This window comes from Crocuta crocuta, unplaced genomic scaffold (genome assembly GCF_008692635.1).
Source record: "Crocuta crocuta isolate KB4526 unplaced genomic scaffold, BGI_CrCroc_1.0 scaffold348, whole genome shotgun sequence".
Taxonomy (NCBI): domain Eukaryota; kingdom Metazoa; phylum Chordata; class Mammalia; order Carnivora; family Hyaenidae; genus Crocuta; species Crocuta crocuta.
In genome coordinates, this window is record NW_027529573.1 from 2,336,476 (window position 1) to 2,349,945 (window position 13,470).

Below are 13,470 nucleotides of genomic sequence, written 5' to 3' on the forward strand. Positions count from 1 at the left end.
TCCATTCCCTGCCTTGGCACTCTCCAGCACACCATTTTTCTTTTATTTTCTTCATAGCATTATGACTATCTCAAACTCAAAAATTTGCTAATTTTTGTTTGTTTGTTGTTTATCCTTCTTCATAAGAATGTAAACTTCCAGAAAGCAGGGACCTTATCTATCCCATTAACTCCTGTGTTTTTACACCTTGAACACATAGAGGGAACCCAATTATGTTAGGCACATAAAGGGAGCCCAATTAATATTTGCTGAACTGGGGCACCTGGCTGGCTCAGTTGGTAAAGCATCTATAACTCTTGATCTCAGGGCTGTGAGTTCAAGCCCATGTTGGACCTGGAGTCTACTTTTATTTTGTTTTATTTTATTAAAAAAATTTTTTTTAATGTTTTATTTATTTCTGAGAGAGAGCATGAGCAGGGGAGGGTCAGAGAAAGAGGGAGACACAGAATCTGAAGCAGGCCCTGAGCTGGCTGTCAGAACAGAGCCCGACGGAGGGATCGAACCCACAAACCGTGAGATCATGACCTGAGCCGAAGTCAGACGCTTAACCGACTGAGCCACCCAGGCACTCCTGGAGCCTACTTTTTAAAAATTACTGAATAAATAAATATTTAGCCAGGATAGAGTTCATACTCAATTAGTATTTCATCTTTACAAGGAATTTTTTTAACACAGATTTTCTTTCTTTTTTTTTTTAATGTTTGTTTAGTTTTCAAGGAGAGGGAGAGCTGGAGAGAGGCAGAGAGAGAGGGGAACAGAGAATCCAAAGAAAGCAGTCTCCATGCTGTTAGTATACAGCCTCACACAGGGCTCGAACTCAAGAAATGTGAGATCATGGCCTGAGCCAAAATCAAGAGTTGGATGCTAAACTGACTAAGCCACTTAGGTGCCCCTCTACAAGGATTTAAAAAATTTTTTTTATAATCTTTATTTTTGAGAGAGAGAGTGACAGAATGGTAGCAGGGGAGGGGTAGAGAGAGAGGGAGAGATACAGAATCCAAAGCAGGCTCCAGGCTCTGAGGTGCAGCACAGAGCCCAATGCGGGGCTCAAGCCCATGAACTGTTAGATCATGACTTGAGCTGAAGTCATGCACTTAACCGACTGAGCCACCCAGGTGCCCCAAGGATTTCTTTTTCAAAGTCTCTAAAAGCAAATTGGACTAGAAACAGAGATTGTGTATAGTTCATTTCTTGAAGCAAGCTATTAAAGGTAGATGCGGACCACCTTCAATAGGCATACAGGAATAGATGGTGAAACAGTACTATACCTACTCATTCTTTTTATTTTTTTTTTAATGTTTATTCATTTTTGAGAGACAGAGAGATACAGAGCATGAGTTGGGGAGGGGAGAGAAGGAGACACAGGATCTGAAGCAGGCTCCAGGCTCTGAGCCATTAGCAAAGAGCCTGACACAGGGCTTGAACCCACAAATTGTGAGATCATGACCTGAGCTGAAGTCAGATGCTTAACTGACTGAGCCACCCAGGTGCCCAGATACCTAGCCATTCTTTACAGTTTTATCACGGATTAAGTCATGTAAACCTTTCCTTAACATATTCACATTTTGGGTTATACATCTTATTAATACTCTCCACACATTTTGTAGTATGTGTTTATAGGAAAGCTACACGATCTCTCATCACTATTTTAGTTACCTCTGCCAGTTCATCTCTGTCATGAAATGGAGCAACCAAAACAAAACTGCAAGCATAGGAACACCACAACCTTGTGCAATGCCCAAAAATCCATTAGCCCTTGGGCTGGGTAAACACACTTATTTAAGACAGAGATTCACAATTATTGTTCCATGAGACTCATCACAAAATCACTATAAATTTTAATCCATGTATAAAATGTTTTTGATTCAGGAATACATTATATTGCTATTGTTTGTTCAGTTTTGTTTAGGGAAGGATACACTTCTAGAGATATGAATCAAGAAACATAGCACAATATCAGATAAACTCCAAAGAAAGACTGTGTTTATGTGAGAATGTGGTTTTGTGAGTATATAAAAGAATGAGATTAGGGAAGTAAGTAGTTGTATCAGTGGCTTGATGCTAAATAGCAACTATAAAACAGCAAAATCCCATGGATACTTTTAGGAATTATGAACATAGCTATTCCATAGTTATACTCTACTTACTGCTGACTTGTTTGGTGTTATTTGGGATCTTTTAATGCCCTCAAACATGACACTAAAATTTCTACTAATCAAAAGTGTGCCACGAACACACAGTAGTTAAGGATAATTGCTCTATGGAACAATCTGCAAGCATTCAAAATATTAAATATTTTTTCTGGGTTATAAATGATAATTCAGCACTTCATATTATAAGCTTTGTTTTCTAACTTCATTATTTTGCTTGCATTAAAGCTCATTTAACAGCACCACCACATACACCCTCTGCCATAAGAGTTTTCTGTACGTAAGCCCAATTTACTCAGCATTTCACTAACTCAAAAGCACTGGTTTCATACTAGGAATTTTGTATACATATGAAAACAGAATACTTCACTGCATTAAGAAAATGACCAATTTATTAACAATTTATTGAAGGTTTTAGTTTGGGAAACTTCCCCTCAAACCTACAAGAAAAAAAAAACATTTTGAAACTAAACAAGAGACAAAGATAAAAAGGGGTAGTTTGGGCATTGAGGAATTGTTACCCACCTGTATATACCAGCTTTCTTCTGCCTTGCTAAAACAGCTATTAAAATTTTTCCAAGAATAGATATTAAAAGCTAAAAATGCTTAATTTAGTCTGAATACCATCAGTTAGGCTAAATTCATAGGCTTAAGAAAGAAAATTGAAAGCAAAGGAAAGGAAAAGGAAAAAGGAAAAAAAGCTAGGAGGGAAATAAAGACAACAGAATGAAAAGAAAGAACAGAGGCCTTCTCCCTCCATTTCTGTCCCATTGCCACAGCTGCCATTCAAGGTAGCACAAGTAACTACTACATGTCCGGGACTATGATATTCACTCTGGGACACAGAATACAAGATAAGACACTTGTCCTCAAGAATTCAAAATCTGGTTGGAGAGATAAAGTAATCTACATGAATCAACTGAGAATGTTAAATTGTGGAGTCTTGCTAGAAAAGAAATTTAGAGAAGGAAGAAATTAGTGTGAACAGCATAGGCCAAGAGGCTTTCATGGGAGATTTGAACATAAATTGGCCTTGAAAATGAGTAGGATTCTATAGGAAAGACGTTTAGAGATAAAAGAAGATCTGAAAATCTATGAAAAAGCCAAAAAGAAGAGAATCTAACTGGCAAAAAGGAGAAAATCTTAGAATTCTGCCATATTTTCCAAAAGGGCACAAACAGAAAGGATTCAGGATCAGTTAAAATAAATGTAAAAATTGTGGTTTTATATAGGCAGAGATTTTTAATTTTAACATGTTAGGGAATAGGCTTCCTCTATGCTTTTTAAAAATACTCCTAAGTAGTTTTTAAAATCTCATAATAAATAATTGGTGAAGTTCATAACAAAACACACTGAAAGAATACTCTGGTTTCTCTTCAGATCGCATAATCTTTCGCCTTTTCTAAAACACACTGAAAGAGGTCACAATGAGTTACTTTGCTCACATAGTAAGCTGGTAACATAATCAATAGCCTCAATTCAGATAAACATATTTAAATATAAAGTATAATCCCATCTCAATGTGTGTTCTTACCTCAGGTTCCTTGGGATTTGTGTAAAGCTGTTTAAGGAAAAATAAACAACACTTAATTTCTGAAACTTCCGAGATTACTCCTCACAGAATACATTTTCTATGTGAAGAGTTCAATTTGTGCTCTATTGAGTAGTGAGATATACATATCTCAAGATAATTTGTTATGGTTTTAAAATGCTTAAGTAAATCAAATTTCTAAGACTCTCAATAGTATCTTCTCATTTTCTTTCTATTCTTAACTACATATACCATGTTAAATCCAGAAACGCATAAAACTTCAAAAAGTCTACAAAACTGCAAAAACAAAAACCTCTAAGTCTGTAAAGTAACTCAAAAAAAGAAATCTTGATGGCCAATATATGAAGCAGACAGTATATCCTATATTTACTTCCCCATGTATTATACCTAATAAATACATAATTTGTGATCTTTTATTAAAACTTCTGATAGATCCAGGGCACCTGGGTGGCTCAGTCAGTTAAGCATCTTACTCATGATATCAGTTCAGGTCATGATCTCGTGGCTCATGAGCTGGAGCCTTGTATCACAGTGCAGAGCCTGCTTTGACATCTGTCTCTCCCTCTCTCTGCCCCTCTCCTGTTCTGTCTCTTAAAATAAATAAACATTAAAAAACCCCTTTTGATAGATTCTATTTTTTTATTCCAAAATGTCATAGGACAGATAAAGAAATTCAGGGAAGACGTAGGGATAGTACTGTTTTAATGTTTTACTTGCCAAAAGACAATAGAGACATAGGCTTGGTCTTTAATTGGATACTTACTGTAAGTACTGCCATGTGTAGCTTCAAGAGAAAAGAAAACTACTGTTATTATATACTTGTGCCGATATTATTGTTATTTTCAACAAAGGCTAATTAAAATATGATTTAAGAGAAGTTCAAGGATTTGGGTAGGAGATCTTTAAAGGGGATACTAATTCACTCATTCATTCAGTGTGTATAAATTTATGTATATAGGGTTTTGCTGGGAGAGGAAGGATGCAAAAAAAAGATAACTATCTATACTCTCTAAAAGTTATATTTTAGTTGGGGAGGCAAAAGATATACAGAATAATTCATTATTAGTAAACATTAAATATGCCACAAGTAGCTCCAAAAAATTGTGTCTTTAGAAACTAATCTACTAAAGAAAAAATTTTAAAGTCTGTTAGGTCTATAAAACCCTTGCCCTACCTGCATATATATTACTATAAACAGATTCTATTTGAAAGAGTAGTCCAATATATGGATAGAGATACAATCTAGCCTCTGATAAAAATGTAAAAACTAGAATACAAATTAAAAAATTTCCAGACCAGGAGCACCTGGCTAGCTCAGTCAGTAGAGCATGAGACTCTTAATCTCTGGTTTATGAGTTCAAGCCCCACATTGGGTGTGGACTCTAGTTAAAATTGAAAAAAAAAAAAAAATTAAAAGAAAATTTCTGGACTGATAATTTCCTATCAAATTATTCACCTATTTCACCCAGAGGACTAAAACTTTAGTGACACTATGTGGCTATTTTGGTTACTGCATACAATTTATTTTTAAGACTACATAGTGAAACTCTATATTAATTATTTGATTAATAGCTCATTCATTCATTCATTCAAAAATAGAAATGGCCACTGATCTTAGGGAACATGCAGACCAACAGGAAAGAAAACATTAAACAAAAAAGCAAACAGATAGGTACATCATTACAATTGTGTTAATTGCTATGACAAAGCAGCACAAGGTGCTTGAGACTATTAAACAAAAGGACAATCTAGGCTGGGGTAGGGGATTGTGTGCCAGGAAAGACCTCTCTGAGAAAGTAAGTATTTAGGCTGAGGCCTGAAGGATACATTGGAGTTAGCCAGGTAAAGGGTACTGGTAGGGAAGAGAATTTTGCAGGCAAAAGGAATAATACAACAAAAGAAAATGTTCTAGAATCCTTGTGTGGCTTGACTATGGTTAGCAATGGTGAGAATGATGACTTGAAAAGGCAAGTGTAGACTAGATTATACAGGTTCTCTGTGAAAGACTCTGAGTGTTATTTTAAAAGCCATGGAAATGGGGCCCATGGCTGGCTCAATTGGAAGAGCATGCAACTCTTCATTTTGGAGTCATGAGTTGAGCCCCACTTTGGTTATAGAGATTACTTAAATAAATAAAACATGCATACATACAAACATAGCCATGGCAAATTTTCAGGCAAGAGACTGACATGATCAGACTTAGATTTCTGAAGAATATAGTGTGGACAGTGGGTTAGGATGGTAGGGAATTGAAAATAGCAATAAGGAGACAAATTGGGAGGCTATGTACAATATGGTCTCTTTTTTATAATAACTAAAAATACATACATGCTTACTTTAAAGAATTCAAGCACAGTAGGAACTACAAACAGGGTAAAATCATCTAAAATTTCACAACTAGAAATAATCATCATCTTCAACAGAACATCTTTCAAGATGAGAGAAAATGTGATCTTTCTAGATCTCTAGATACTCAAACTTGATTTAACTCATACTATTTTTAAAACATTAACTATTTTCTGGGGCACCTGGGTGGCTCATTCAGTTAAATGCCCAATTCTTGATCTTGTCTCAGGTCATGATCTCACAGTTTGTGAGTTCGAGCCCCACATCAGGCTCTGTGCTGATGGCACGAAGGCTGCTTGAGATTCTGCCCCTCCTTCTCTCTGCCCCTCCACCTCTTTATGCACACATTCTCTCTCCCTCAGAATAAATAAAAACTTTAAAAAATAACCCAACAACATTAACTATTTCCTACTAGGAAATTAAGATACTAACAACTGAAAAACAAATATAAATACGCTTAAGAATCTAGGCCATGCATCTAAGGTGTTGTCTTTTAATCTCCCAAAACAACAAATTTAATTGATTCAGTCATACAGGTTGTCATTTAAGCAAATAAATCCATCAAACTAGGTAGATAATCTTTTTTCATTACACTGATATTTTAGGACACCTAACATTTTATTTAAGAAGTGATTCCATTAGACTGTAACCTCCTTGAGTGGAGGAATCACAGTTTTCTCTCATCCAGTATTTAGATACAATATCTGGCACAGACTAAATAGATAAGAAAGGGGGAAGAGAGGGAATGAAGGAAGGAAAGAAGAAAGGAGGGAAAGAAGAATAAGAGAAGATGGGAAGAGAGAGGGAGGGAGAGATGAAGGGAAGGAGGAAAGTAGAGAGGGAGAGATGGAGGGAGGAAAAAGTGTTAACACTTACATGGTGTTTATTATGTGCCAGGCATTGTACTAAACATTTAAAAATTTTTTAGTGTTTTTATTTATTTCAGAGAGAAGGAGAGAGTGTGTGTCAGCAGGGGAGGATCAGAGAGAGAGGGAGACACAGAATGTGAAGTAGGCTCCAGGCTCTGAACTGGCTGCCAGCACAGAGTCCGATGCGGGGCTCGAACCCACAAACCGAGATCATGACCTGAGCCGAAGTCAGACACTTCACTGACTAAGCTACCCAGGAGCCCCTGTACTAAACATTTTAAATCAGTGGTTTTCAAAGTATGGCCCTAAACCAGCAGTTTCAACATCACCTGGAATTTATCTGAAATGTAAATTCTCACATCAGAAATTTTGGGGTGGAGCCTGGCAATGTGTGTTTCAATTGCCTTACTGGTGATTCCAATACCAGCTAACATTTGCAAACCAGTGATCTAGATTAGCTCATTTAATTCTCAACCCTAAAGGGTAAGTTCTGTTATTATCCCCTTTTGTGTATAAAGAAACCGAGGAACCAAGAGGCTTGTACTTGCCCAAGATTACGCATGTGTTAAGTGACAGAAATGGGAATCCCTTCAGACTGATTCCAAAACTTGTGCTCTTAACTATATTGTAGTGCCTGTCAATGATGCATGCTGAAGAAATGTTGGAAGGAATTCATTTGAAGGAAAATGAATGAGCACCATTCAGTATGCAGGTGATGACCTTCTTCTCCATTTAAACCTGTCCAAATACTAAAGGCCTTCAAAGTTCAAAAGCAATTTTCACTCAAAGATTTCCTTCATGCTCCTCACTAGACATAACTCTTCCTTTTCCACATTTCCATTGTACACAATCAGTATCTTTTCTTTAGCATGCATCAATTTCTAATGAGTAATATGGTTACTTATACTTGTGATACAGGTATAGTCAAAATATCTCTGATATTTTTACATAAAAATATGAAGCTAATATAAAAAATAAATATTTAACAGCACAATATGGCACAGGTACTGGCCAATCAGAAAGGATGCCGACTTAGCTTTAGAGCTGGGTTCCTGGAAGCTCCCCCTGGGCCAGATGTTAACCTTTCAATTGCTAGATTATGAATCAGTCTCGGGAGATCCCAAAAGAGACAATGATGAGGTGAGGCGGAGGCCATGGTGGAGGTCATTCGGGGTCTCAGCAAAGCAGCTGTCTACCACCTGATATTTCAATATTTTAACAAGGACAGCTAGGCCAGTGTATAATGGCTGATCATCAGCCATGTATATGAATATCATTTATTTTCTGCCATGGTCTAGAAGATCTTTGTGTGCACAATCCCATATCTGTTTTAATTTTGTATCCATCAGTCCCCCAGGTCAGTGTTGAATAAATACTAAATAATAACTTCAATGAAAAAGGAAATGTATGAGTGCAACTAAATAATCCTACGGAAGGCTTATTTACCTCAAAATTTCTTAAAGGAATAGGAATTGAGAAAGAGTTAAAAGAAGATACAGATGGGGAAAAGAAGGGGAAGCAGGTAGGAGGTTCATTTATATACATCTTGCCTCTTCAACTAGGACCAGAGCCTCTAATTTTTACACCCTTCATAGCTGTCTTGGGCAGCAAGAAAAATCTGATGCACTTAAAATTCAAGCTGCATTTTTTTAAACTCCAAGTTAAATACTAGCTATTTTGAGGGAATGGATTATATACATGTACCAAACACAGTTAAAAAAATAACCAACATAGAATAAAAACTGATTATTCATGTCTGTTTTTTCCTTCCATATCTGTGAATTGAATCTCAACTATTTTGAACATATTCAATGTGCTAAATGCCAGATTCTTGTCTCCCCTGTCCCACATCCTCTGGATCTCTTCCAGTGACTTCAGAGGAAATTCTGTGGTCAAAAAGATATGAGTATGTAAAAGAGAAAAGTGAGGGTTTCCTTTCTAATTGATGAAAACAAGACATTAACAGAACAACAAAGACATAAAATAAAAAGAAACTTTCAGAAATGAAAATGTAGGCAATGGTACACTGTTATTACACAACAACAAAATAAAGGCTAAACTTATTTTTTAAGGGCTAAAGGATGAGTCTTTAATCCTGGTGTAAATTTAAAAACATTCTTACGTATCTCTTTTCCAAAGCATCAAAACAACCTTGGATCCTGTCAAGAAATAAATGTTTGATGTCAATTTGGTCCAGATGCAAAAGCCAAAAAACTCCAAGTACAGCATTGATTTATATTCTTTGCTTTGAAGTACATTAAATTAGTAATCATTCTACCTTTCCCATTTAAACTTATTTTTAAACTCCCAGTGTCATTTAATATGTTGATAGAACTCTGTAAGTAATAGGTAAGCAATTTTAAGGTAGGGAACCACATCTTATTTTTCTTTTTGCTTCCCATAATGTTTAGGATACTGACATGCATGTGATGAGTAATCAAATTTTGACCAATATTTTTCTCTCTTTTTAAAATTTTTGTTATTGAAATTTAGCTGACATATAGTATTATATTTGTTTCAGGAGCCAAATATTTTTCTTTCCTTATTAAGTCCATTTTCTTCAAAAATATAACTAAATCAGTATCTTAAAATTACATTGAATAATCTTTATAAATTTCTAGGGAACTGTGGGAAAAAAGGATAGAAGGAAGGAAAAGGAAGGGAGGGAGGGAGGAAGGAAGGAAAGAGAGAGAGGGAGAGAGAGAGAGAGAAGAAAGAAATGGTTTTAAGGGAATGATCTTACCAAATAGTCTTATTCCAGCCATGATAAAAATAATGTTGTTCTACTTTTGTGGAACTTCAATTACTTACCATTTGATAATATGCAGTGACCCCGGACATTTTTTATCTTCTCGAAGTATTTTTAAACTGAGGTCTACAAAAATAGAAACACAGTCTATTTTCCTCTACTAAATGATTGCTGTACTAAAATTGTCCATGCTAAATAAGGGTATTTCCTTTAGCTATTTTATTTGCATAACTTAGTTTTATAGCTTATGAAAACATTTTGAATCTCTAAATATATACTTTAAAAATAAATTCTATGTTGATGATTAGCTTAGTTGCAATTTTGATTATAGTCTAGCAGTCTCCCCTTCTACAACGCAGCACAACTGAATTGGTTGCAAAATCAATTTGTGTTACTTTGCTTCTGTCAGGTTTCAAGTAATCATAAGGTATTATTGAGACTATCTCCATTAGCCAATTTAAAACATGTACCTCAATCTCCTCTCATATTTCTCTCCCTCTCAATGAAAATACAGATGAAAATTCTTACCGTGGATTATTCTCAAATATTAATTTCCATCTGAAATTCAACCACCTTACTGTAGTTAGAGAAGAGCAGGAAAATCATATTAAAAGAATTTTGATGTCGGGGTGCCTGGGTAGCTCTGTCGGTTAAGCGTCTGACTTTGACTTGCTCAGGTCATGATCTGATGGTTCATGAGGTCCAGCCCCACACTGGGCTCTGTGGTGACAGCTCAGAGCTTGGAGCCTGCTTCAGATTCTGTGTCTCCTTCTCTGTCTGCCCCTCCCCCACTTATGCTTTTTGTCTCTCTCTCTCAAAAAGAATAAACATAAAAACAAAATTTTTAAAGAGTTTTGGCTTAGATCACTCTAAAATCAGTCACTGATACATGAAATGACATGTCATTTCACCTTTTCATGTTGTTTTCCTATTCTAAAACTGATGTCCCCTCTATCTCTATTGAGATACATGAAAATGATTCCATGTTGGTATAATATTTAAAGATCACCAAAAAGAGAGTGACAGAGGAGAACTGAACATATTTATGATGTATGCTACTTTAAGTACAAACATTGAGAGGGAGACATATAACCTCCACTAAAACTATCACAGAAAATAAAGCTATAAGTAATAGTGTTACCCATGTTGAAAGAAAGAAAGAAAGAAAGAAAGAAAGAAAGAAAGAAAGAAAGAAAAGAGAGAGAGAGAGAAAGAGAGAGAGAAAAAGAAAGAGAGAGAGAGAGAGAGAAAGGGCCTGAAATGGAGTCACTTGGCCCCCACAAAGAGCAAACCATGACTTAATTGCAGGAATATAAACTTTAACCAGTCAATCTGGAATTTCCTGATCAACTCTAGTGAGGTAATCTGCACGACCGACCCCTGCCTTCTCCCCACCCCTCCAAGGAAGGTGACCCTGCCTGAAACAAACCTTTCTTTTCTCTTACTAATGACTTCCTTGTCCCACCCTGTCTATAATAGTCTTCCATTTTGTACAGCTACTATTCTATTTCTATTTGCTAGATTGGATGCTGTACTACTCATGAATCACTGAATAAAACCAATTAGATCTTCAAATGAACGCAGTTGAATTTTGTTTTTTTAACATTTCAACACCCTTACCATGACTAGGGTAGTGATTGGCACACAGTAAGTCCTTATAATTACCCCAAAAATGTCTTTTTCCAATTTTTTTCCAATTCTGTTCCAAATGAAGAAAAATGCAACTCTCTGCTACATATAAACATATTCACAATTACAGATTTATTTTCTATAGACCAAAAGAAGACATGATACAAATGAAGTTGTCATGACTGCAAATATCATGTTTTTGTATTTATAGCACCACATGCCTTTCATTGATGCTAGTACAGAGAATCAAAAGTTAAGAAAATTAAATTGGAATGAGGCCAAGTTATACCATTAAATACAGATGTGAGGAACTTAAGTTAGATCTTGAAAAATATGATCTCACAAGGAAACGTATAGGTCTTTACATTTATTTTCCCAAATGATAGTTCCCATTTTAGTGCCAAATCAACAAGATTTTTCTGAATTGTTATCACAATACAGCTTTTTAAGCTAATAAGTTTCTAAAAAATTGAAGTCCTAGGTACATTTTTTTCTTTCAATAGAAGAAAAAGAAAGGAGCTGGAAACAGCTTGTAATATAAGGAAATGAGATCATAAGTTTAAGACACAAGAAATAAGAGAGGAAAGTAGGAGACCTGGCAACTGAGAAAAGAAAAGCACTGATTAGAATAATAATTGTCTCTTCATGTTAATTGACAAATGGGTTTGGCATGAATATGCTTTTCTTCCAGCATATTTACATGTGTTAACAGTAAGAAGAGTTTTTCACCTGGCTGCATTAAACTTCCTCAATTCCAAAGTAAACCTCAGAAAACAAACTCAACGAGGCACAAAATAGTGCAAATCTACAGCACCCAAACAGATTTTGATCCAGCTGTTGCTTTTATAGGTATGGTTTAGAATTACTAGGCTTGTCTATACAGATTTATTTTCTTCTCAGTCTGTCATTTGGTATCCAGCCAGGAACTAATGATTCCTATAAGAAGAACCATGAAACACAGTTAAATTAAAATGGAAAATGAGGGGAGTGTGCCTGGCTCAGTTGGAAGAGCATGCAACCAACTCTTGATCTTGGGGTTATAAGTTTGAGCCCCATGTTGGGTATAGAGATTACTTAAAAATAAAATCTTTTTTAAAAAATGGACAGAGTGCCTGGGTGGCTCAGTTGGTTGGGTGTCCGACTCTTGATCTCAGCTCAGATCTTGGCCTCAGGGTTGTGAGTTCAGGCCCTGATTGGGCTCTGCTCTGGGCTCAGAGTCTACTTAAAAAAAAAAAAAGGAAAATAAATTAGCAAACTGATCTTGAAGAATATGCCCATTACTTGGAACTAGCACACTGTGAAAAATGAAAGGTTTACACTAGCCAAGTAAAGAAAGACTACAACAGCCAAGGTAATCATTCAGTTAAACTTTACCATCCAAATGGCGTTCTCCATAAGAGCTCTCTGGAAACAGGCCCCTTAGATATGTTATACATGAGATAGAAGTAGCAAAAAGTTTCTTCACCATTATCAGTGACTCATGCTCATTAGTGATTTGGGATGGAAAAACTGTTTCCTGGGAAAAAAAAAAAGATGAAAAAGATTAGTATTCTTTAATATATTCAGCCATCATGCCATTACCACAGATATGATGGAAAGATTTTTCAAGACTTCAAATCTGATACCTTTACAGGTAATCAAAAGGAAACAGGGCTTTGAAAACTGAATTAAATTTGATCTCTATAAGTAAGACAGAGAAGAAAGGCATGGACAGTTACCCAAGCAATTCAAGACCAGTATAATTTACTTCAAAACAATCCATGGGTTTGAGGCGAAACTGGAGCTTTACTATGATTACACAATCTCCTTCCTTTTCACACACTTCTCAGATCCCAATGCAATCTGTCTTTTACCCCCTACGTTCCCTCCAGAGTCATCAAGTACATCCTATCATTGACCTCTTCTGTCCTCTTACTATGTAATTTCTCTGCAGTGTTTGACACTTTTGCCCACATCTTCCCTCTTCTCTTTCAGTTGCCAAAACAGTTTGCTTTTGATTTTTCACATATCCCTTCATATCTGTCTCAATCTCCTATTTTTTCCAATTTTTCTGCCCTTTAAATGTTTAAATTCTGTCTTCAGTCCTTTCTCTTTGCATAGCTTTCACTTCCTGGGTGATCTCATCTAGTTTCACTGCTTCAGCTATGGCCCATACAGAGAAGACTTCAAATCTTT

The 13,470-nt window shown here is 35.9% G+C and overlaps 1 protein-coding gene across 6 annotated transcripts in view; it reads right to left on the reverse strand.

The window, feature by feature from the left end:
• HORMAD2 (HORMA domain containing 2) overlaps positions 1-13,470 on the reverse strand; it is a 99,577-nt gene that overhangs the window by 70,160 nt on the left and 15,947 nt on the right. For all 6 annotated transcript variants that reach the window (XM_077761517.1, XM_077761520.1, XM_077761518.1 and 3 more), the window contains 5 exons: positions 12,670-12,811; positions 9,729-9,792; positions 9,040-9,076; positions 4,466-4,486; positions 3,685-3,711 (listed from right to left, as the gene is read on the reverse strand). In XM_077761517.1, coding sequence (XP_077617643.1) covers positions 3,685-3,711; positions 4,466-4,486; positions 9,040-9,076; positions 9,729-9,792; positions 12,670-12,811 — 291 coding nt within the window. The remainder of the gene's footprint in view (positions 1-3,684; positions 3,712-4,465; positions 4,487-9,039; positions 9,077-9,728; positions 9,793-12,669; positions 12,812-13,470) is intronic.